Below are 24,324 nucleotides of genomic sequence, written 5' to 3'. Positions count from 1 at the left end.
GAAGTAAAAAAAAACAAAAACCACTGATTGGTCAATGCCGACCACGTGCAGACGTAGACTGACCCTAATTAACATAATTTATGCATTTCACTTGGATATCGACAGTATCACCGTAAGATCGAATATAACAATAATAACTCCGAAATTAATAATATTAATGTTCTCGACAACAGTTGTATTGACTGTTATATCGTAACGTATGCTTCAAACTACATTTGAACTTAACCTTTTTTGAACTTTACTTGATGGCCAAGAATTCTGATTAGAATAATAGTGAAAATAACATATACCAGTCACTGATAGCATATGGTTAAAATCTGCTAAAATAACAGTAGAAGTCATTCGCAGCCAATTTCATGAACTTGAAACCTAAGGAAATAGCTCAAAGGGTCAAAATAGTGAAATTAAAAGCCAGTGAAAATACATGATTTTACAATACATAGAAACGCTATTTAATGCAACAAAAATGATCATATTCTCTGATCGGCATTTCAAGTTCAAAATCAATTTCAAATCATAAAATTCTTGTGGCAGATATTTGCAATTTGCAAGATCTCGCAGAAAACAGAAAATCATATACTATACTCTCTCGCTCTCTAATTTATACAATGTAAATTTATTTAATAACTATTTATTATTAAAATTATATTGTTTAGTTTATTTATTAATTAATTTATAACTTAAAACTCAATCAAAGTACCAGTACACTCAATGTTAATTAATAAAACGTGTCACACACAATTGTTACTTAGGGGTGGACTTAGCGTGAATACTCAGATTATTAAAGTTATTTAGTGATTTCATCTCCCCTTAAAATCCAACTTATTTAATTTTAAGATCATTAATCCAGTTTCATTAAATTTTAAATTTAAACATGGAACAAGTGTGCATTGTGTGCTAGTGAGTGAAAGTAGTGCTGAATTTCTAGTTACTTCAACATTTTCAGTTTTCGTTACACGCTGATCAAAAAGATTGTTTATACCACAGATTTACAATAATAGAATTTCTTGATTTTTTTTTTTTGAGAAGCAGTATGATATTAATTACAGACACAATTGTTGGTCAAAATTAATCAGAAAATAAATGATATTGAACAAAATGAATCTTTAATAGTCAAAACTAACAAATTTAAATTTTCTTTAAAAATTATACAGACATGTTTCTGCACTTAGTTTCAATATTTTTGTTCAATCAGTTTTGAATGTGTAACTGACTTTGAAAATGTAATTATTACCAATCTATATATAGATTGAGGCAGACTTTTTGTTCACTGTATAGGCCATAGCACTGTAACGTCATTACATTTTTTCTAACCACCATGCAAATGCCTGATAAAACTAATTTTTATTATCAAAGAAACAAGCATAAGTGAGACATTAGTGCTACTGTAAACAAAAGACATACACAGCAACAAGAACGACAGACAGACAGACAGAGACAGATGGCTGCCAATCAACACACCAGAGGAGTGAAAAGGTCATACCTAGAGTGTCCTCCAACCCCCAAAATAGCAATTTTGTTGCAGAAGATAAATTACAAGTGACAGCTTGCTTATGAAAAGCTAACATATAAAATAAGGGAATTTATTTCAAGCTACCTTTGAAAAGACCAGATCACAAATCTCCAATAAGGCCATGAATGTTTTGAGGTACGCAAGAATGACTGGTATTGTCCAACAATTACTGTAAAGGGGGTAATTATTCACTGGGTTTTAATTTAGCTTATTTCGCTGACTGGAAAAATGCGCTAAATTAAAACACAGTGAATATGTAAAATTTAGCATAGAACACATTATCTAAATGACGAAACCGTGAATTTAAAACCCACTGAATATGTCTAAAATGGTAAATCAGTGAAATTTAAACCCAGTGAAAATTAGTCATTTTACAGTATTTATAGACTATCCATGGTGCCTGACCTAATTGTTATTTTATGTATACCCTATTCATGTTGCCCGACCTAAATGTTATTTTATTTACACCTGGTAAAGCATTACCAGGAGATGAAAGGGACATTCATGGTGAAACGTAGCGGAAATTTCAACTTTTTTTTTATCCTTTGACTTGAGTAGGAGTGGTTCAATTATATCCCCCACGAGAGATTTCAAGTAGTGAACTTGTCAAATCATGGTCAAGCTGAGCTTGTATGAAATTAAAAGTACTGGTCAGTTTCGCAAGTAATTCAAACTTAAATATGGGGAAAAAATTCATCACTATTTTGTGTTATAATTACACTGTATTGCTTACCATTTATGATTAATAGTCAATTCATCAACTTTTTTAGCCTTTACCCAATTTAAAATATTTTTTTGGAGATAAAATAAAAAATGCAAATAACAGCCATTTTTTAACATTTCCCATAGCAATTCATTATTAAAGCATTTTTTTTTCTTTTTCATTCCAAATAATCGGTGACCTTGATTTTTTCATCGTATTATCATAAGACCAACGGTAATTGGCTCAAAAATCGTTGTTTGATTCATGATTTCGACCAAGAACTAGTTTGTAAATGTCAAGAAGATCTGAACATCTGTTTTAATGATAGCCAACTTAAAAAAAAAAAAAAATTGTCAGAATAAATCTGGAATTATTCCGCAATGCAACTGATATTTCCAATCTGAAAAATAGTTGATATCAATACAATTCATCATCTGACTGCAGAAGATTTTATTTTTTGAAGATTTTCTTTTTCTTGATATTTATATAGGAAAAACAAATTATGTTTTTCGTTATTCTGACTAATTACAATGGTGCTTCTGAAAATGTGATATAAAAATTATTTCTCGGTTTTGACAAGCTAGTCTATAAACGTTAAAAACAAAGAATAAATTCAAAGTAAATATTTTGAAGTAAGGCTGAGTTGTTTATTCTAGAAAATAGTAGCTCTATGAGAAGAATCCGTTGCCTTAGGCAACAAATAAATTACCAACATTGCCTTTCAAGCTTCATGTTATTTTATGTATTGTTATGTTATTAAATTACAGTTTATTCATCACAATGAAATGCTTTTATTCAAGTCTCGTTTTTAAAATTACTCAACATAATACTGTGTGTTATTATAGAAACTGAATAAACAAACAGTATTTCAGTTTTTACGATTCATAGTTTTTAATAAATAAAACCTGCTTACTTTCCTAAAAATAAATTACAATTAAGTACAGCATAAAAGAATTAAAATAAATCCATATTATAGTCGATATCTCACTATAAACAAGATATTATATCTAAAAATAGTCACAACCCGACAAAACACAAGTAAGAAATAATATACCTTCAACTTCAAGAGGAGTATTAAATTTTGTAAATTCTAGTTAAAAAAAGCTTGAAATAATTAAGTTACATGGAGATTGAAAACACGATATTTCACCACTATGATAACTTAAAAGATTTTTGGAGGCGCTGATCAATTACAGTACGTCACTTTGTTCGAATGTAAAGTGGTCTACCGAGTGACAACAATGATATAACGGTTCGATTACACCAACACACTCCCGGTGAACGCTGTCTGTCACAACACGCCTAGGTGCCAAGGGTCGGTGGGGTCGCCACTAAACAGTTTGTTTACGTAGTACCATCCTGCGTAGTACGTACGGACAACTGTATCGTTTATGTATTTTTTTTATTATTTACAAATTCTGACAATTTTACTAGACCGAACACTAAGAATGTATCCAGTTCCACTCACCGCGTAAAAAGGGACTGAAATAGCCCGCGGTTAGAAAATTAATCCATTAATAATCCGATTATAAATGTAAAAATAGTCCACACTCTCAATTAATTTTATCAACGATTATGTTTCTAAAATACAAATTTCTACAAGGTTAAAATAGTCAAGATTGTTAATTGTATATAATAATCACGAGTTTTAACTTTTGAGAGGAAAAAACGAATTTCCTGTGACCGACCTTGGAACAGGTCCTAACAACTTACAATGGCAGGGTTAATTAATACCCAATTATGAAATTCGCGCCCAAATTATAAGTCGAATCCACGAAATTCGGTGCTTTTATATTATATTAGAAATGTTGGTTTACTACGTTGCCAACTATTCCGAGTATTATGCACGTTGTAAAACGTGGTACAGCTGACAGAATAAATAAACATACATTTCGTCACCGTTTCCTCCGTTTATACGGGGCGCGTTCGAGAATAAAATGTCACGACAGAGAAATGCAACAACACTAAAGTGTTAATAAATACCTCTGGTTCAAGACAGACGTCTAGTTTCTTGTGTCCCTTCTGTTTAACTTCGGCTCCAACACCTCGGGTTAGTAGCGATAAACCCGCCATGTTGGAAACGGCCACTTCACTGAGAAGTTTTCTTGGTTAACCCACAGGTGTCCTTTGCTAACTTCCCCCCGCGATTATCGCACTCGAATATCCAGATCTATAGTTGTGGAGTTATATGAATTGAATAGGGATATTCCTGCTTCGTTATCCGATCGCTCCCTTTTAGCTCAAGATCGCGGTAAATCCAAGGCTGTGCCATAGAATAACCTGTTTCTTAGCAAGTTTCCATTTGGCGGACTTTGTCATCACCGCCGCCATATTGTTTGGCGTTGCCGTGGATGGGCGTGACGTAATTGACTAATTTAAATATCAAATTGAGCTTTCACGCAGCGGAACACACATAACAGGTGTTTCCGCGGCGAGACAAACGTAGAAATAGGCACAGAATTAAAATTCTAAATTACATTTCAAAGGTACATAGTTTATTATAGATGGCAAAACTATACCCATTTTTCAACATAAATCCCTGGCACGAATATTCGTAACTGATCTGGTGATTGATTTGCGCCCTCTATTCTGACATGCAACATAATATACCTACTGAGACATAATACATTATTTGTACAGCAATCGGCAGGGGGGGGGGGGTACAAAACAGTTAGCAGTTAGGTAATCAACCTGGGTGTTTAATTTCACCTCCGTGCACCTTCGCTTGTGTGTAAAATAACACCTACAAGGTACGAGGGTGTTAGTAATGCGGTGACTCTCGGTACTTGAGTGTAAGCTATACTGCACTTCTCTTATTTCTTAGTAACGTTAATACAACTCGGACTATATAGGTAATAGTGCACTTTTAATGACGCACGAATGGTCTTGATTATATATACGTTCCAGTTTGATTCACGGGGGAAAACACTTCGCAATTTGTTACCAATCGAAATCCAAGATTTTCGATGCATGATAAGTCGTAATTCACTTTTGGGAAGACAGACAAAAATTCATACAATTAGCATACAACAAACTGTACAAAACTGAAACGAAACTTTTTAGCAGCAAAGTTTATTCCCACTACCACAACAGAGGTGACAATGATAAACATCACGTGTTTATAAATATATTGAATTACAAATTTTAATTTTCCAGATAGTTAAAAACAAATTGGCCCAAACTCCAGTGTGGAATGACACTACAGTGCACTGTAATACGTCACAAATATACTGCAATTTGTAATGGTTCAGCGTATGGACTGATGTTTGATGTTTCGCGGTTTTGCAAACACAAATCTCCGAAACGCACATTGCAATTGGCAATCCCCAATTTTTTTCAGTCGTCCAGTACTTCAACGAGATTAATCAGCCATCCTATGGTACGTTCATACGACTATCTCTGATTTGCTCACCATGTTGTCCGCCCTGTTCTTTGCTTCTGGTGAGAAATTGTATTATTTTTGCGTCAGAACTACACACTTTCAAATAGAGTAAAATTCATTTTATTAGAATAATATTGCCATGGCTGGGAGTATGCATAGTTTCATGACCCCGCGTAGGAATGTAAAAGGGTTGTTCAAACTCCACCCCTTTTCTTGTATGTTTCAGTTTGTGCTCACTCGTCTTCCTTTTGGCCTGTCAATCATAACGGCACAGTTTACAAATAAAACTCATTGCGTTTATAAAACTTGCATACAGGATGTGTCATGTTATATTATGTATAACCTTCGCTATTTCAAACTCAGTGCAGGATTTACAGAGTCGTATGCACACAAAAACCAAACCGTCTTCATTAATTCATGCATATCCCATAATGCAAAGCGTCATTGTAAAGGTGATCACCGCCAAAAGCCTGTACCAGTCCCTGCATTTAGTGAAATTTGTAAAAAAAAAAAAAAAACTATCAGCGCATATTGTAACAGACTGCTGCAATCATTCGGAGGTATTTTCTGATTATATGTGATTTGGAAGATTTCAAGTTCTTCACCGCACGAGAATCATGTATATATCAATACAAATCAATAGAATGTAATGCGCATGTAAAATACACTTTCGAAAACATAATAGAAAAAGTTTTGTTTTCAAACAAAGCTGTACCTTCGAGTGGAACCAGTTTCAAGTAAACGTATTTTGTGCTATTTTAGTCTTCTGACAGAGACGACCTTAATGTCGGTGTTGAGGTAATTATCCCAATCCTTTAGTACTTGCCGTAGAGGGCTTTTGACGAACTCAAAATCTGCTCGATGTGTTTAGCTTAGCTTCTTTCTACTAAACTTTGGGCCAATATTGGAAAAATGTTAAATAAGTTTAGGAAAAGTACAACAGATCAGGAGCATTTCTCTCTCGTATTTTGGAATACACTAGTTACGGGTTCCTGGACGTCACGAGTTCCCTGGTTGTTGCGTTACTGCCGACAAAATGAGGATCGATTTTACAACTGGTCGTACTGGTTCCCGTTTGCCTCAGTTTTTCACAAGCTAATATACATGTGTGTATGAAATATCTTATTCGGATTCACTCTGGTTCACTCGGAAAGTGAATCCGTCGGCGAGGGCGCAATAACTATCGCCGCCCGTATGTTAGTAAGTAAGTATGTAAGTAAGTATGTAAGTATGTTAGTATGATTATGTTTTTACAACAAAATTATTAAAAAGTACAAGAACTTATAGTGATATGGCATGCTGAAAATAATCCACCATGAGTCCAACTTAGATATAGAAATCGACTGAATTTGAAAAAAAATAATGGCTTGAAGCAACTAGTAACGATCAACACTGTTACATATTATAATTCAAACTTAACGAGATTTGTGGTTGTGTACTTGAACCAGAATGTAGGTTTGTTTGAAATACACGATTAATACAATCATAACCCACCTGTATAAGTTGTTAACCCAAGAGGGCGCCATGCAGTGAGTGATGAACAGCGAACGTAAAATGAGAATGACCCCTCTCCCCCTGAACACTTCAACTAATATGTAGATAGTACATGTAATAACCCAAGTTTTCAATGCATTGAGGTGAGCACTACTCATGAGGTCTGTAAATTGTCTTATAATTTGGAACCATTTATTTTCACTGGAATTTAGTTTCACTATTTTGGTGCCTTGAGCACCGTGACGTTCACTTGGTTTTTGTTTACGCTCGGAACTTGGCAGGAAAACAGTGCGTTCTATTGTTATTTTACATGTTCACCTGCGTTGATTTAGCTTCAGCGGATGTTAGCTATCGGCAAAAATAGAGAAATTAAAAACCAGCGATGTAATGCGTTTAACACGTTGTATATAATGCGCATTCAAAACAAAAATGAGTCGACTCTGTTCAAATTACAGACCAGACAAACCATGTTTGCTCCGGCCGGAGACATTTGTTTGCAGACACTTTAAACCGACGTAACGAGGACCCGGGAATCAATAGACAGAGGATACTTATAAATAGCCAAGTTTTAAACATTTTGTGTTGATTTAACTTTTCATGGATACTGAAGTTGTTTTGCCAGTGCTGGTAATCAATGTCCTGGCACCGTGATTTAGCTTTGAAAAGTTTCGCAAAAAACATTCAATTGACAACCTTTTAGTTGAGCTAAAATTCTCCAAAGCCACACGAGAATAACAAAATTTTTACTCGGTATGCCCACAGTTTATCTACCTCAGCGCAGTCGAATTGAAATATGGAACATGTATATCAAAATACGAAGCTATTATATTTATAAATTCCTTAGAACTTCCAGATGTTACTGACCAAGACCACCCATCTCACACCATTAGGTGAGAGTCAATGATAGTTTTTATACCTTTCGCTCTTACTATCAAATCCACACATTTTGAACTCATAGCATCAATTTTAGCTCATAGGATTTGTTTTTGATATTTCATTCGATCGGGCGATTTGTTAGAGCTAAATGCATTTATGGGTTTGTTATCGCAATCAATTTTGTGAGAATCTTCAAGATTGTTTAAAAGATCGTCGAACTTTCTTGTACAAGTCTTCAAATTAAAATTGTGAGAAATACTTAAAGCAAGTATCATGCGTTCCACCTTGTTAAAATTGAGTAGTGACCAACATAGCTTCGTATTCGTATTTAGGGCTGGATTTTGTTTTGTTTTTTGATCTCATGGTTTTTCTTTTTTTCTAATAGAAAACTTATAACGCGACCTGTCTCTATTTTTTGTCAGATAAATCAGCGGGCTTGTATTTCTGTTACGACACACTTTGTCAAAATAGCTGGATTTCCAGATTGTCAAATTTACCATATATACTCATGGTCCATAATTGTTGCACCTGGAATAAAATAAAATCGTTTCTAGGACACCAGAACTTATTTACTACACTTCATCTCCAACTAAATAAGTATCCCTACATTGAAATTTTTGGATGTTGACCTTTTAATTTAAACCATTTATTGCACTTTCAAATAGTGACTAATTTTGACAGCTGGCGTTGCCGATAGTAACAGTGCTATCTTACGTTTGTGTTCAAGGTGAATGCTTTCTGCTACATAGTGGTCTTAAAAAAACGCCCAGTCATCTATTCATCGGGTAGTCATGTGATGACTACAATAAAGTCGTGACACTCCTGCTACAAGTTTTCACTCATTTCACAGACACGCAAAATTCGTGAAAACTTGTATCTTGCAAAATTAGAGTTGTTTACATTGGTTCTGTACTGTATTTTAAGTTATAGACTTGTATCAAAATAAAGAACATGATACAAAAATATACTTGATTTTTGGCTATTCAGCTGTTAGAGCCCTGGTTTTATCAATAACCTTTTAAAGTTGTCTGAAACAAAATATGAAATGATCCTGAACACTTAGATCTGACTGGCCATTTTTGAAAACCCCCTAAAATGATAGTATAAACTTTAATAAGTACCGGGCACAAGTTTGAGATGTTGTCATATTAAGCACTTTGAACGATGACCCCATTTTCACTTAGTTTATCCTTGTACCATAACATGTCAAATATGTGAAAATCAAGAAAATTACCCTTTTTTTTACTTCTGAGTAACATTCTAGCAAAACGGGTGCACATGCACACTCATTTAGAATATTGTGAATATTGTGACAAGTTACAAAACTGAGTGCCATCAATATAACGGTAGTATGCTGCCATCCGCGGTTGTGGTGGGGTGGTACTCACTTTGATTTTGGGTGAGATTACTCCGCCGCCATTTGAAAACTGGTCACAAAAAATCGACGTAAAAGAGCGCTTTCTATTCCAAAATTTTCGCCCCCCCCCCAATGGCCAAAAATGTTTTAAAGGGCCGAAAATATTAAAATTTGGGGTAAAAAAGATCGGCTTGACCGTCTAAACAGGGGTCAAAACAGTAGCAACACCCGTACTAAAAACATTAACTAAGGGAGTTTCACCTCGGACTCATTCTCGCGAGCCAGCACGTGTTTTTTTCCGTTAGCAGCCGTCGCAAGACTAGGTTAGATGTTATTAACTGTAAATAAATAAACAAGTATTTTTTTCTTATTTATAGTAAAAACAATCAATCATTATTGAGCTTTTTTAGTTCTATGCCCGACAATCGCCTGTCTACAGCGTAACCTGCTTACTCGTATGTGTTCCTTAGTGTACGTCCTCACTGGCGTTTTTAGTTCTATGCCCGACAATCGCCTGTCTACAGCGTAACCTGCTTACTCGTATGTGTTCCTTAGTATACGTCCTCACTGGCGTTTTTAGAATCAGTATTATTAGAACTACAGTATATTACATTGTTCAAATATCATTGAATGTTATCAGAATTCGTAGATTTTTGAATGCTAGGCAATTCACAATTATATGGTAATTAAAATCTATAAGCACGGACTTTAAACGCATTATAAAGTGTGGAATCCACAACGTATGGCGTGGGGTGTAAAAAGGGCACTTCTTAATCGGAGATATGCACGTGTTGGCATGTACTTTTTTTCCCATCGTGGTTGCATTTAGTGATGGCACGGTGAATTATTATTCAACATTAGTTGCGACTGTGCTTATATTGACTCAACCAAATAATAATGACACCATGTATTCTATGAATGTATTAGATTACCACAGTCGATAGAGACGTATGCTTAAAAGCTAGGGGAATATTTGAACTGAAGTCGCGCCGCGGCGACAACTGAGTGTCGGCGTGGCTAGACTCAGTCTGCGTGATGGTAATTGTACTCATAACCAAACATCATAATTACACAAAATATCTATGGAGCTCATATACATTGTAATATGATATAGTGGGTTAAACAATTGACGGATAGTGACTAATTGTAAAATGTGTATTTTATTGGAATATAGACTTTTCTGATACCATGAATAGCAATAGGGTACTTCGTCTTGCACTATTTTTAAAGTTAAATAACGTTGTGGTCCTGTTTCATGTAATCTACCCTGAATAAACCCCGTTTGTTTAATAGTTGGTTCAATTTGTTAAAATAGAAATGAAGTTTACTGCTGATTAACGCTACAAGCGTACACGAATTGTTTGCGGTTGACGCAATAATGAATCGGGGAGTATTATTTCTACCATGTGACCATGTAGAAAGCAGTGAACATCAATTAAACAAATCGAACAGTTACCACAATTGTAGAACAAGTTACAATATCAAACGTGTATCGAACATAATGCATTCTAGGTGGACTTTACCTTTGCAGCGGGACGTCTTGTTTCGATAAACGCAGACCTTCCTCGTTCCACTGCTCCGTTGTCTTTGGCGACTCCGTGACATAGCTCAGAGAAAGGTTGCCCAAATGATCGATTTAACCGATACTGTGGTACACCGGGAATTTTGTTGCTATACTGCCAGTAGCAAGGAGCGTTGGATGACGAATCCATTGACGGTGACATTTGCTGACATGTAAGTAATTACACGTCCGTAACGACGGGAGGTCGTAAGTTCAGTAATATCCCATACAATGGTGGGTTCTTGAGGTCAAATCAAAGTGGACCCTAATAAGTCAATAATTGTCATTTGAAACTTTAAAGACTATGTAAATTGTACAGTTATCTGCTATACGAGCTAAATTAATTTACTCTGAAAATTGAGCACAAAATTGGGATTTGTAACTGTTTCTTGCCAACATTTGCAAATCGACAAATATATCTGATGTAAACGTATTCAAACCTTTGCTGTAAAATAACTTTTGAAGAAAATTAAAGTTACCCCCGCTATACCGCGATCTCTCCCCTCCATAACAAGTACTCAAAACTTTGAAAAGATCTGAAAACTTGAGATACTAGTACTCAACAATCCACTATGGTACATAATACTGCCCTCAGCGGCTAATGCAAACGCTGCTATGGCATGCAAACCGTGCACGCGAAGTACACCGACGTACAATACCCGAGTCACCATGGGCTGTAGGCATTACTTCCAATCACACTTGCCCGTAGCTGATTGAAAGTCCATTCATAAATATCTAAATACTTAAAACCAGTTTAATGTGGTAAAACAAAGATATATACTGTTTTGATGTCTAGAAGTATTAACAATATAGTCTATTGAAACTACTACTGAATTGGCATTTGATGCGTATCATTTTAGCGTTTTTTTTCCCTAAAAACACACACACAAAAAAAAAAACGATTGAAAGTGAACCAAAAAAGTGTACTTTTGATTAATACTAAAACGAATGAATTATGGACAGGTTTTGACACGATATATTATCACTGCTATATGTAATCTGTGCACAGCTGAAAAATTCGCGGGTAGCATTCTACCTTAAATGCACTTTGAATTAATAGTACGTACCGGTAATTAAATGTTCCATTCAGTATGGCCGCCAGAATACAGAGACAACCCTATGCGAAAATCGCGAAGTCGCTATTTTCATTGGAAACTTATTCGAACGCGACTTATTTATAAACTCACTTTGAACAGAGAAAGAACAAGTAAATCATGGAAATAACATCAAAAGCACGAATGTAAAAATAGAATCTAAACTTAGCTGTAGTATAATATTTCGTCGTTGAAGACGCTCTTCAGATAAAATTGTATGTCCGTGGTACATCAGGATTTAACAATTATTTACGTCGGGTCGGCTCGAATTATCAATCTGAAACTGATCAGTGATAAATGAGTATCTACCGGACGATGTCACTTCGAAGTACTGCAAATAGCAGGCAGTTTTACGCATGACGCTGTTAGTTATTTCCATGGTTACCGATATACTTTGTATAATATCAGGCAAAGCGGACTAATATTGTTTGCTGTACTCTATAATAAATACAAAAGTCTGTACGAAGATTTCACAGTTCAAATATAGCTAATTGTTCTAAGCTCGATACTACTAGTATTACAATAAAATTCAATTTTACATTTATAAACAGAAAATAAACATGGCCATACATCATTCAACATTTAAGTCGTCGGAAAAACACGCAACTAGTAAGCAACCTAATATTAACCTTACATGAAAATTATAATTACATGCCTCATCACTAGAACCATGGAAGGTACGTTAGTATGCTAGAACGTACAGGCAGTTTCAGTTAATAATAAAAATATTAGTATTAATAGTAATAATAATATTACAATATTTCAAAATAGAGGGAATTACGTGGGTGCATATGGGAAGTAACGTACATGGCTGGCAAGATACAAATTCTAGTTGTGGCGTGAAACCTAAAACTCTAACCAGCAATTATAAAAGTTAAAGCGCTGTGGTCGTCGCGCAGCGCATGCTCGGCGGAATTTCATGTAAATAAACAATGTATTTTACACGCGTTGTATACGTCGCTATGAGTGCTATATCGAACAAGACATGGCGTCACGGTGACGATCACCGCCCTTTAACCATAGACTCATAAACCCTCTTTTTGGAGGGTATATGCAGGCCCCTCTGAACGCTATAGTTTCCCTGACAAAACGTTGGTGTACATTTTTACATAATTTTCTACAATTTCTTTGTTAATTTTGACCAAATAAATGTCATTTCTCGCCGGTCACAGTCCTTCTGGAATTATTCAGAAAAATGATGCCGATTCGATTTGTGAAATGTGACAAAAGCTGCCTTTGGTGTTCCAAGAACCGAAGCGTCACAGTGATTGTATCGCTGTGTGCTTCATGAAGGGTCACACGTAAAACAAAGTATATTTACACCAAATTAATCCGGTAATATATTATGACATGTAACTACATCGTTATTCCGGTTATTTTTCATTATTATACATCTGTCACCGTAACGCCATAAGTTACAGCATGCCGTTATTTTAAGGCGGTATTTTACGGGGTATTTTCATCCTACCATATTAGGAAATGCAAATTCCAAATATGGAATGATTACGCGCGCAAGCATCGTCTAATAATAAAACACAAACATGGCTGCCACCAGGGTTTGACCGGACTAAACTTCAGCATTCCCATGATGTATAATTGGGGGACAAGATGTATAATAATAAGGTTATTACGAGGATACCGAAAAGTATGCACTCAGACAGTACTGTCTTCGTGAATATTTTTCGGTATCCTCGTAATAACCTCATTATATTAATTGTTTTAAAAAAGTTTACCCCCTTTCAGACGCGCCTCAAAGTGAACCTCGACAAGTCTTATTAAGTTGTTTGTCAGATGGTCACAGTGTGTCATTGTAGACAGACAAACGTCCACACATGTGCCTTTGCGCTTTTAGCATGCGTTGTTGTCGTCGATTGAGACTCATTTCCCGCGCGTGCGCGATGACGACCCCTCAACTTTAAATATATACTAATATATATATATATATCATTGAGCTAAAAATATTTTTACCTCCATGTATAATTGCCGAACGAATATATTAGAACATCTTTTTGACTAAAAACAATGTTTATTATGACATTGCCAACTAGACACGTTTTAGTGTATCGCGTGCGCCATTTCAATTCAGTAACAATACATTGCACAACGTAGTCCCTGGTAAAATTGGTTGTATTTACGGTTCTGAAGTCAGACATTAACAAATACACATGTAGTTCAGATGTCACAAGCAGCCTGGGTATATATATTGTTTGTAATACATTTTCAGGAAAAACAACTGCTGGAATGACTGTGCCTTGTGAAGTGATTGATCACAAAATTGAAGGCTGCATGTGACACATCTTCGCCAGCTAGGTTCATTCATTCAGTCGTCGCCTCACCATCATAGGCACGGTCTTGACTCAGTGGTCGGCTTTGAAACCGTACGAATCGGGCGATGTCCGTGGCCACGCGGTACATGCAGCTGAAAGACCTGTGAAAACTAAAGGAGATTGACCCTGCGTACAATAATAACAATGTCACGTGATATGACAAATGACACGCATTCTAGAGCCTTCTCCAGGGTCTATGGTTGGACCATGGAGGTAAAAGTGATTGGTCCTTCTTGGAAAGACTTTCTACCTTCCATGTTCCATGGAGGTAATCTCTTTTCTACCTCCATGGTCTCAACAACATCACACAAATATGTCACTCAAACAGCGCCACGTGCGACGTATATTGCCCTGATCATCCTGACCGACCTTGAGAGGCAAAACGAGGTTTCAGATATGGCGAATAAAATTTGTTTATCTTTTGTTTTACGACATTGTTTTGACAACGTTTTATTCAATTGCTTACATCATTCAGCAGTCGTGGATTTTTTTCTCTTTACTCAAGACGATTTCTGAAATCCTCCAGCCCACCCTCAGTTTTCATTGGCCCGCCCTCAACGTGTTTATTTGCTTCACTGATGACACAAATCACATGACAATCGTCTGCTTGTGAATACAATTGTGAATAATTATGGCGGTTATTGACCTTGGCATGGTTTTTAATAAAACTGGTGTGTACCGGAACACTTTGGAACACAGCCAGTCAGTTTCGTTTCTTTCCTAACAGTACGTATGTAATGGGTTGTTTGTGTGTGCCGTGGTGGCGCACTTCCCACGTCGTGTCGCAATAATATACATACGTACGACTGGATCAAACTTGTTTTGAGATTACGGTGCCACAAGCTTCGTATATCTAGCGGTAATCTCATTTCAGTTTATTTCGTGAGACACACAAACGTTCTGCTGCACAACGCTGACAATCATGTTCCGAATTCTTCGCGTATTCCCGCGGAATGGAAGTTATTTTCTCCGATGTGAAGCCAAGCAACTGTGGACAAGTGGGCGCGTTTGTGCAGCAGCCGCCGCGTTTGTTTACCAGAAAAGGCTAGACCTGCCCTTGCAAACACACGCAAAATTAGCTGGTCGAAAATGGGTTCCCGGTGGACTGAACCCAACTAACAAATATCCTGAATTCATAGCGTCACCAAAAGATAATTTTCCGCCTGTTTATGAAGCGAAAAACAGCGATCAAGTAAAATCAGTATCCGAATGGGCCAAAGCTGCCAGGGAGATCGTCGAGGACAAGCTCGTTGATTACGGCGTGATATTATTCCGCGGTATGCCAGTGGAAGGGGGCGAGGGGTTTTCTCAGTTTCTCATCAATTTAGGGTATGAGACGATGGGTTATGAAGGAGGGCTTGCTGTCCGTCAGAAGGTTGCAGCCGGGGTGCTCACAGCCAGCGACGACTTGCCGGAGGTCACCATACAACCACATAATGAGATGGCGTACTCAGAGGACTATCCCAAAAAGGTGATTATTATTAAAAAAAAAAATTATGTTGCTAGCCGATTAGTGTGCACGATATAGGTTATATATAGCTACATGCAAATATATCGGTGTTGTTTATGTGGGAATCGCTAACAATCGAGTCTAAGAGGTCAGAGGTTAAATGTTGAATAGTGCCGCCATTGCGACATAAAACTAAACTGCTGTTTTTTTTGTGTATGTTTTCACCTTGTCAGCTTGGCATGTCGATCTTAAACACAATATTTATTTTTATTGTGTAATACAAAGAGTTGACCATTAGTAATTTATGTAGACGAGTGGTCTGCAATGTTTTTCTTCACTTAATTTTTAGTGAGATTTGGTTTAATACAATGTTGATGTAATATTTGTTCAGCTTTTCATGACATTTTTTCCCCATATGGTATTGCTGGTTTAACACAATCTGTTCCATCCATTTCGCCTATAAGTATTAGTATATTATAACGATATATGAGGCAACAGTTTTTTTAATTAAAATTTGTCAGGTCAACTCAAAGACAAATATGGATTTATATATATATATATATATATTTTCAACTCAATTTTTTTTTTTAAATCCACCATATCCAATTCCCTGAATTTCTGAGTTTATTCATTTTAAGACAGTTTACACATCAGATGACCTCCTAAAGTTTTGGAAATGGGATGCCAATTTATGCAGTGCAACTCTGCAATGCTACAGAAACTGCGCTATTGCTATCCCTACTTTACTATATATGGTTGATTGAGGCATGTGCTGTCTATATTACGGGTAAATATATATTCAGTAGTTATAGATACAAAGCATTCCCACAAGTTTTTATATAAAATATTTATTGAAGGGCGGTTTATCAACAGAAATGTCGCACATGCGCAGTGCGACGACAGCTGTCCTTTAATGTTTTTTGTTGGGGTTACCTAACGGTTTCTCTAGCCAATGAAAGCTATGTTTGATTTAGTGTTTGAAACTTCTGAGCTGAGTTCTCGACTCCTGTGTGCGAAGCACAAAAAGGGAGTCTTTGCAGTTAGTGTGTCTGTCTGTGTGTCTGTGTATGTATGTATGTATGTATGTGTGTGTGTGTGTCTGTTCCACTGATATCTCAAGAACCATACATTGATTTTTGATGAAACTTGGTGCATAGATGCTCTGGGCCAATGCGCAGATTTGATTAGGTTTTGGTAAAATCCATGCAAATTAATTACCTAATTTGCATGATAATTAGCTGATTTGTAGCTGTTCCATGATTGTTCCACTGATATCTAAATAACCACTCATTGGATTTTGAAGGCACAAGGCACATAGATGCACAAGTTTGATTAGATTTGGGTAATATCTGTGCAATATTAATTACCTTTTTTGCATAATGATTAATAAATTTTTGGCTTTTCCACTGATATCTCAAGTACTAATCATCACATTTCAATAAAACTTGGTACATAGATGTCATATGACACTGCACAGACCTGATAGTTTTTAGGGTAATATCAGTACATATTAATTACCTAATTTGCATAATTAATTAATTTTTAGCTTTTGATATTTTAAGTAGTAATCATCACATTTCAATGAAACTTGGTACATAGTGTGCAAAGACCTGATTTGGGGTAAATATTTGTGCATATTAATTACCTTATTAGCATAATTAGTTAATTCTAAGCTTTTCGCCTGATAACTCAAGTACTGATGATCATCATATTTCAATGAGACTTGCTATATAGATCCTCTAGGACTATGCAGAGACCTGATTAGTTTTAGGGTAAATAATTGTGGATATTAATTACCTAATGCGCATAATTAGTTAATTTTTTCTATGAATGTTCCACTGATATATAAAGAGCCACTAATTGGATTTTAATGAAACTTTTATAGAGTATTCATCATCACATTTCAATGCAGAGACCTAATTAGTTTTTGGTAAATATTAACGCTTATTAATCACCTAATTAAAATAATTAATTAACACTGATATCTCAATTACTGATCATCACATTTGAATAAAATTTGGTACATAAATGCTCTAGAACAATAGACAGGCCTGATTAATTTTGGGTTGAAATTTGTTCACATTAATTCTCTAATAATAATTCATAGTTTTTTTGTTCTAATCACATTTCAATGAAACTTGATACATAGATATTACATTACCCAGGCCTTATTAGTTTTACACTCAAATCTGTTCATATCAATTACCTGATTTACATAATTAGTTTTTAGCTATTCCATCAATATCTCAAGTACAAGTATTCTTTAATTAATTTTTAATGTGTCTTCAATACTCTCAGCACACGAGTTCTTTCTAAGCTTTCTTTGATTTATGAATGTCTTCATGAATTTATTCACAGCTTTCTGACATGCAGTTTATTGTGATACCCGATCACTGATGTATATATGAATGTCATATTCCAAATACTGTAGAATACTTTATTTTTCACTTGGAATTAATTTTCGCTATTTTCACTGAAGGAAGGATTCAGTGAAAATAAAATCCAGCGATTATACTTTTTTTCCTATATTTTAATTTCAACTTGTCAAAAATCAGTAAAAATAAATTCCATACAAATCACTAAAAATTTCTTTTGAGCGAAAATTAATTCCAGCTAAAATAAAGTATTTTACAGTACTTGAAATCCCACAGAGCAGGTATTGATTTATGACATATAATCTGATTTTTTTTTCTAGTTATTCTTTTACTGTCATGTTGCTCCAGAACCTGGACGTGGAGGAGAGACCGGATTAACCAGAGTGAGGGACATACAAGCCAAATTAAAACCAGAAGTTAAAGAAAAATTTCGAAAGTTGGGAATAAAATATCATTGTTACCTTCCCTCCAAGGAACACAGCCAATATAAAAGTTGGCAAGAGGTAAAAATCACATTGTTACATCTGATTTGTGTGATCATGCTGTTACAAGTCATTTTCTTACAACAAATGTTAGATCCAGAAAAACCTGCATATTTCATGATGATATCTGTAACTCTTTAATTTTGGTGAATAATTTTGTCATTTTTGTTAAAAAGTGATATTTTCGACTTCTTGTTGAAAACCACAAGTTTGACTGCTTTGATATTATACATACATGTACATCAGGTGTACCTTTCCCAGATTTGCTCATTTCATGATGATATATTCAATTTTCTAATTTAGATGAATATTTTCGTCATTCATGGTAAAAAGTGATCTTGTTGAAAACCTCAAGTCAGATTACTTTGATATTAAACATATAGGTATCTCATGTGAACGAATCTCAGATTTGTTCATTTTCTAATGATATCTTCAATTCTCTAATTGAAATATGCATTGCTAACAGTAGAGCACAGTCAGCTGGTGCACACATGATAATAAAATAAATGCGATATTTATCTTGAATGCGGCATAAAACTAAATAAGAGACAAGTTGTGAAACGCGATTTTCAGATTCTTACAAATCTGGACAAAAATACCAATCTTTCACAAAAATGCAATCCGTTGGGGTTATATAAAGCCGACCGATAACCGAATTCGCCATTTTTGATGTTGAACAAGGCTGAATGATGATTGATGTTTTAACATAATTGATGGAATTTGGGATATTTGAAAATTTGTGGAATTTAAATTTTTTTTATTCTTTTTGCATTTTGCTAGATATCAACATTTTGAAGAATGAAACCATTTTAATGTGATAATGCGATAATGCGAATAATGTGATAATGCGATAATGGGAATAATGTGATAATGCGATAATGCAAATAATGTGATAATGCGATACCGGTAATGCGAATAATGCGATAATGTGATAATGCGAATAATGTGATAATGTGATAATGCAAATAATGTGATAATGTGATAATGCAAATAATGCAAATAATGTGATAATGTGATAATGCAAATAATGTGATAATTCGAATAATGTGATAATGCAAATAATGTGATAATGTGATACCGGTAATGCAAATAGTACGTTAATGCAAATAATGTAAATAATGTGATAATGCGAATAATGCAAATAATGTAATAATGCAAATAATGTGATAATGCAAATAATGTGATAATGCAAATAATGCAAATAATGTGATAATGTGAATAATGTGATAATGCGAATAATATGAATGCGAATATTGTGATAATGTGATACCGGTAATCAAAATAATGTAAATAATGTGATAATGCGAATAATGTGATAATGCGATATGCGAATAATGTGAAAATGCGATACTGTGATAATGCAAATAATGCAAACAATGTGATAATGCAATATGTGAATAATGTGATAATGCGATATTGTGATAATGTGATAATGCAAATAATGTGATAATGCAAATAATGCAAATAATGTGATAATGCGAATAATGTGATAATGCAAATAATGCAAATAATGTGATAATGCGAATAATGTGATAATGCAAATAATGTGATAATGCGATAATGCAAATAATGCAAATAATGTGATAATGCAAATAATGTGATAATGCGAATAATGCAAATAATGTGATAATGCAAATAATGTGATAATGCAAATAATGCAAATAATGTGATAATGCAAATAATATGATAATGCGATAATGCAAATAATGCGATAATGCGAATAATGTGATACCGGTAATGCGAATAGTACGTTAATGCAAATAATGTGATAATGCGATTAATGTGAATGCGAATATTGTGATAATGTGATACCGGTAATCAAAATAATGTAAATAATGTGATAATGTGAATAATAATGTGATAATGCGATATGCGAATAATGTGATAATGCGATATTGTAATAAAGCGATAATGCAAATTATGTGATAATGCAAATAATGCAAATAATGTGATAATGCAAATAATGTGATAATGCGATAATGCAAATAATGCAAATAATTCAAATAATGTGATAATGCAAATAATGCAAATAATGTGATAATGCAAATAATGCAAATAATGTGATAATGCAAATAATGTGATAATGCAAATAATGCAAATGATTAACTTGATTGGTTTTATCATGTGTTCATAATGTATGTCTTTTTCTAGACATTCTTTTCAGAAGAGATGAGTGATGTTGAACAATTCATGAAAAAGATGAATTATGAATACAAGTGGTGTGAAAATAATGCGCTTTCATACTCGCACGTGTTGCCAGCATTTCAAAAACATCATAAAACAGGTGAATATATTTCTTACAGATCATTTACATACATCTCTGTCATACTGACCATTTAACCACTCACTGTAGAATACTTTATTTTCGCTTGGAATTAATTTTCGCTGAAGGAACGATTCAGTGAAAATAAAATCAAGCGAATATACATTTTTTCTATATTTTACATTCAACTCGTCAAAAATCAGTGAAAATAAATTCCATACAAAACAAATAAAATGTCTTTTCAGCGAAAAATAATTCCGGCTAAAATAAAATATTTTACAGTATGTGACAACATTTTCCCGCCAACATTTTGGTGGGACATTTTCCCTGTTTTTATGTAATTTTTCTCTTTTTTTTCTGATAATTTTTAAAAAATGGATGTAATTTTCTATTGGCTACAAGTTTTGAACATAATTTTGGAAAATATGCAAACAAATTATGGGGTGCATAATTTGTGATGGTGATTTGCTGCCAATATTTTAATCTACCGGTATGTAAAACTCAAAGTAACATTTGTAACAAACAAATAAAAGAAATTGATGATATACTGTAGAATACTATGGCAAGGCAATTCCTCAAAATTTTACTTGGTGGTATGTGGTGAGAAAAAAAGATGTATGTTTCTTACAAGGTACAAGATTTTTAGTGGGTATTTAATATGAAAACTTGTTTTTATTTTGGTCTATGGAAATTACTGCTAAAATGGCATTTTATGTCTACTGTAAAATGACTAATTTTCACTGGGTTTAAATTTTGCTGATTTACCATTTAAGGCATATTCAGTGGGTTTTAAATTCACGGTTTTATCATTTAGATAATGTGTTCTATGCTAAATTTTACATTTTAACTTGGTTTTAATTTAGTGCATTTTCTAGTCAGCGAAGTAAGCAAAATTAAAACCCATCGAATAATTAATCCTTTTACAGTATTTAAAAAAAAACAAAAACAGATTGACAGTGAACCAAAAATGTTCACATATTGGCTGACATTAAAGTAAATAAATGTAGAAAGATTTTGATACAAAATAAGATAAGTGCTAAAATATGCAAACGTGTAAAAAAACATATAGCATTGAACCTTGACTATTACTGTCATAATTTTAATCACTTTCTTTGAAGTCTTTACAACTTTTCCCAGCAATCAGCAAATTAATTTACTACCTGACACATTAAAAACTTATGCATTCGGCAATCGTAATTACAGATAAAGAAAGGAAATTTGATTTATTTGTTTGAAGCTTACTTACAGTCAATTTTGAAAAGAGAGGCTTGGGTTCTTGTAAAAAATGATTTCTTAGAGTTCCACTCTTGAGATAATTTTTGATGGTCTTGGGACTTTGTAATATTTTATGGTATGAATACGATCCAAAGTGCAGGAAATATTTGAGTAATCCCTTTTTTCAATGACTGCTACCTGCAGAGGTAAATCCACATATGTGGAACACTATGCAAAAGCAAATACCGAGATTTGGATTCTTTAATACATATTTCCGACAAATTCAGACAACTAAATATGTCATGTAATAGTTGCAAGATTCTAAAAGCACATTATGGATGATCTCAGAGTGTGTACTTATCTATTGTAAAAAATAACAAAGTTGACATACTAAAATCTATTTTCAGGAGAAGAGCTGTGGTTTAACCATGTGCATCGCCACCATGTGACAAACCTATCTGAGCATCCGAAATACACTGACCAGCCTGACTTACCCCCGCTGCGCTTCCCCTATCACACCATGTACGGTGACGGGACTGAAATAGAACCTGAAGTGATGCAGCACATCCGTGACGTCATCTGGCAAGTCTCTGTCGGTTTTCCGTTACTGAAAGGCGATTTACTGATCTACGACAACATGCTAGTTCAGCATTCAAGGCTGGGGTTCAGCGGGCCAAGAAAATTATTAGCTGCTATGACACGTGATTAACAATGTTAAACAACGATGATGAGCAATAATTCACAATGTGTTTTCTTTTACTCAGTAACATTTTAGTTGCACACACACACACACATGTGAATATACAGGAAATTATAACTTTATATCTTCTCTGTTAGATGATATTCTGGTGTACGATAACTTATTTTTAACCAGCACTGTTTGATGTCTCTTTCGAAATGTGAAGCATTTATAGTACATGTATAGTACAGTTTTTGCATCATGCTTTAATCACATTAAAGTCATGAATTTAAATGTGATACGACCAGAATTACCATAGATGAGCCATGGCCTATTCAATCTCTACTGTAAATTGCTTAAATATGCAATAAAAATATTTTTTTTTGCAAGCAAGATTGGATAATGATAGTAGGGCAACAAGGGTAGTTTCGTGATGTGAATGTGATAAATGTGGAAAGCTGTGTGACACCTAGGCAAGCGCTGTACTGTAGCTACCATACATTCTTTGCTATATTGAATATAATACAATGTACATGTGGTTAATGTTTTGTGGGGTGAAATGTACATACTAAAATTCAATTCCAGTTAAGTCGAAGGCAGTTTGATACATTGAAAATACTTGTCAACAAACAATTTTCTCACTAATTGTTTTGACTTTTAGGTGTTGGGGTTGGTCAATCTCAAAAGTGTCATTTTTAAAATCAAAGACCAAGTTGTGTTTGGCTCTTGATCCTCCATTTAAATATAATTGTTGTCACCCATAACAACCATTTTCAAAATATATGTTCCAGCTTACTGCCTCTGTGGGAGGGATGATATGAGCGGATACAGAATTAAAACATTCATGTTGTGCATACGTCAAGAAACCCCACTGTATTAGTTTCATTGCAATCGATTTGTTTTTGAAGATGTGATTGTTTCAATCTGAGTACATTCTGCATCATTTTATTGTCGTCTTTTAGAGTCAAAACACAGCATTTTTAATTTGTTCTTCATGATCAACCTGGTGGATGGATCAGAAATAAAAAGAAAATATAAAAATTAATTGGTTTATAGTCTCCTACATGTGTGATTATTTTTAATACAAACATACAATATGTTGTTTAATAGTTTCAGTTGAATCCAGATGTTAATAGGTTTGGTTCGTATGGGAATGGGAACTAATGAACTGATTTCTGTGGGTATGTGTGTGTGTACCTGTATTTCAGATATGTGACCAGTTATGTTGAAACATCTTGTGATTCATATGCAAACGCATTCGTTTTGTGGTTTGATTCAAATGATAGAATGGGGGTAGTTTAAGTAATACAAATTCATTGAAATCAAGCATTTCTGTTATTTAAGATCCCATTTATGTATCATAAATGACCAGATTTGCTCATTCTTGCATTGAACATTATGATACTTTAAATGTACATCACTGGTGTCAAATTCTGTAACCATATCTGTTAAAATGCCTTCACCTACCACAATTTAATATTCATACATAGATCCAATCACTCGTATGCAGGTGTATGTACTTTTTTTGTATTTCACTATCTAATTACCATTAA

General features: G+C 34.4%; 2 protein-coding genes across 9 annotated transcripts in view; one reads left to right on the top strand and one right to left on the bottom strand.

The window, feature by feature from the left end:
* LOC102806071 (uncharacterized) overlaps positions 1 to 4,562 on the bottom strand; it is a 67,021-nt gene extending 62,459 nt beyond the window's left edge. For all 8 annotated transcript variants that reach the window (XM_085495932.1, XM_085495934.1, XM_085495935.1 and 5 more), the window contains exon 1: positions 4,200 to 4,562. In XM_085495932.1, the coding sequence (XP_085352058.1) occupies positions 4,200 to 4,289 (90 nt within the window). In that variant the 5' untranslated portion in view covers positions 4,290 to 4,562. The remainder of the gene's footprint in view (positions 1 to 4,199) is intronic.
* A 10,499-nt stretch (positions 4,563 to 15,061) lies between these two features.
* LOC100375889 (taurine catabolism dioxygenase-like) lies at positions 15,062 to 23,794 on the top strand. Its single transcript, NM_001184859.1, has 4 exons — positions 15,062 to 15,778; positions 18,453 to 18,635; positions 20,766 to 20,898; positions 22,500 to 23,794. The coding sequence occupies exons 1-4, from the start codon at positions 15,230 to 15,232 to the stop codon at positions 22,799 to 22,801; spliced, it is 1,167 nt and encodes a 388-aa protein (NP_001171788.1). The 5' UTR covers positions 15,062 to 15,229; the 3' UTR covers positions 22,802 to 23,794.
* The last annotated feature ends 530 nt before the right edge of the window (positions 23,795 to 24,324 follow it).

Source organism: Saccoglossus kowalevskii, chromosome 22 (genome assembly GCF_978046115.1).
Source record: "Saccoglossus kowalevskii chromosome 22, keSacKowa6.1, whole genome shotgun sequence".
Taxonomy (NCBI): Eukaryota; Metazoa; Hemichordata; class Enteropneusta; family Harrimaniidae; genus Saccoglossus; species Saccoglossus kowalevskii.
The sequence above is the reverse complement of the archived record's forward strand: the minus strand, read 5'-3'. Positions and strand labels throughout refer to the sequence as shown.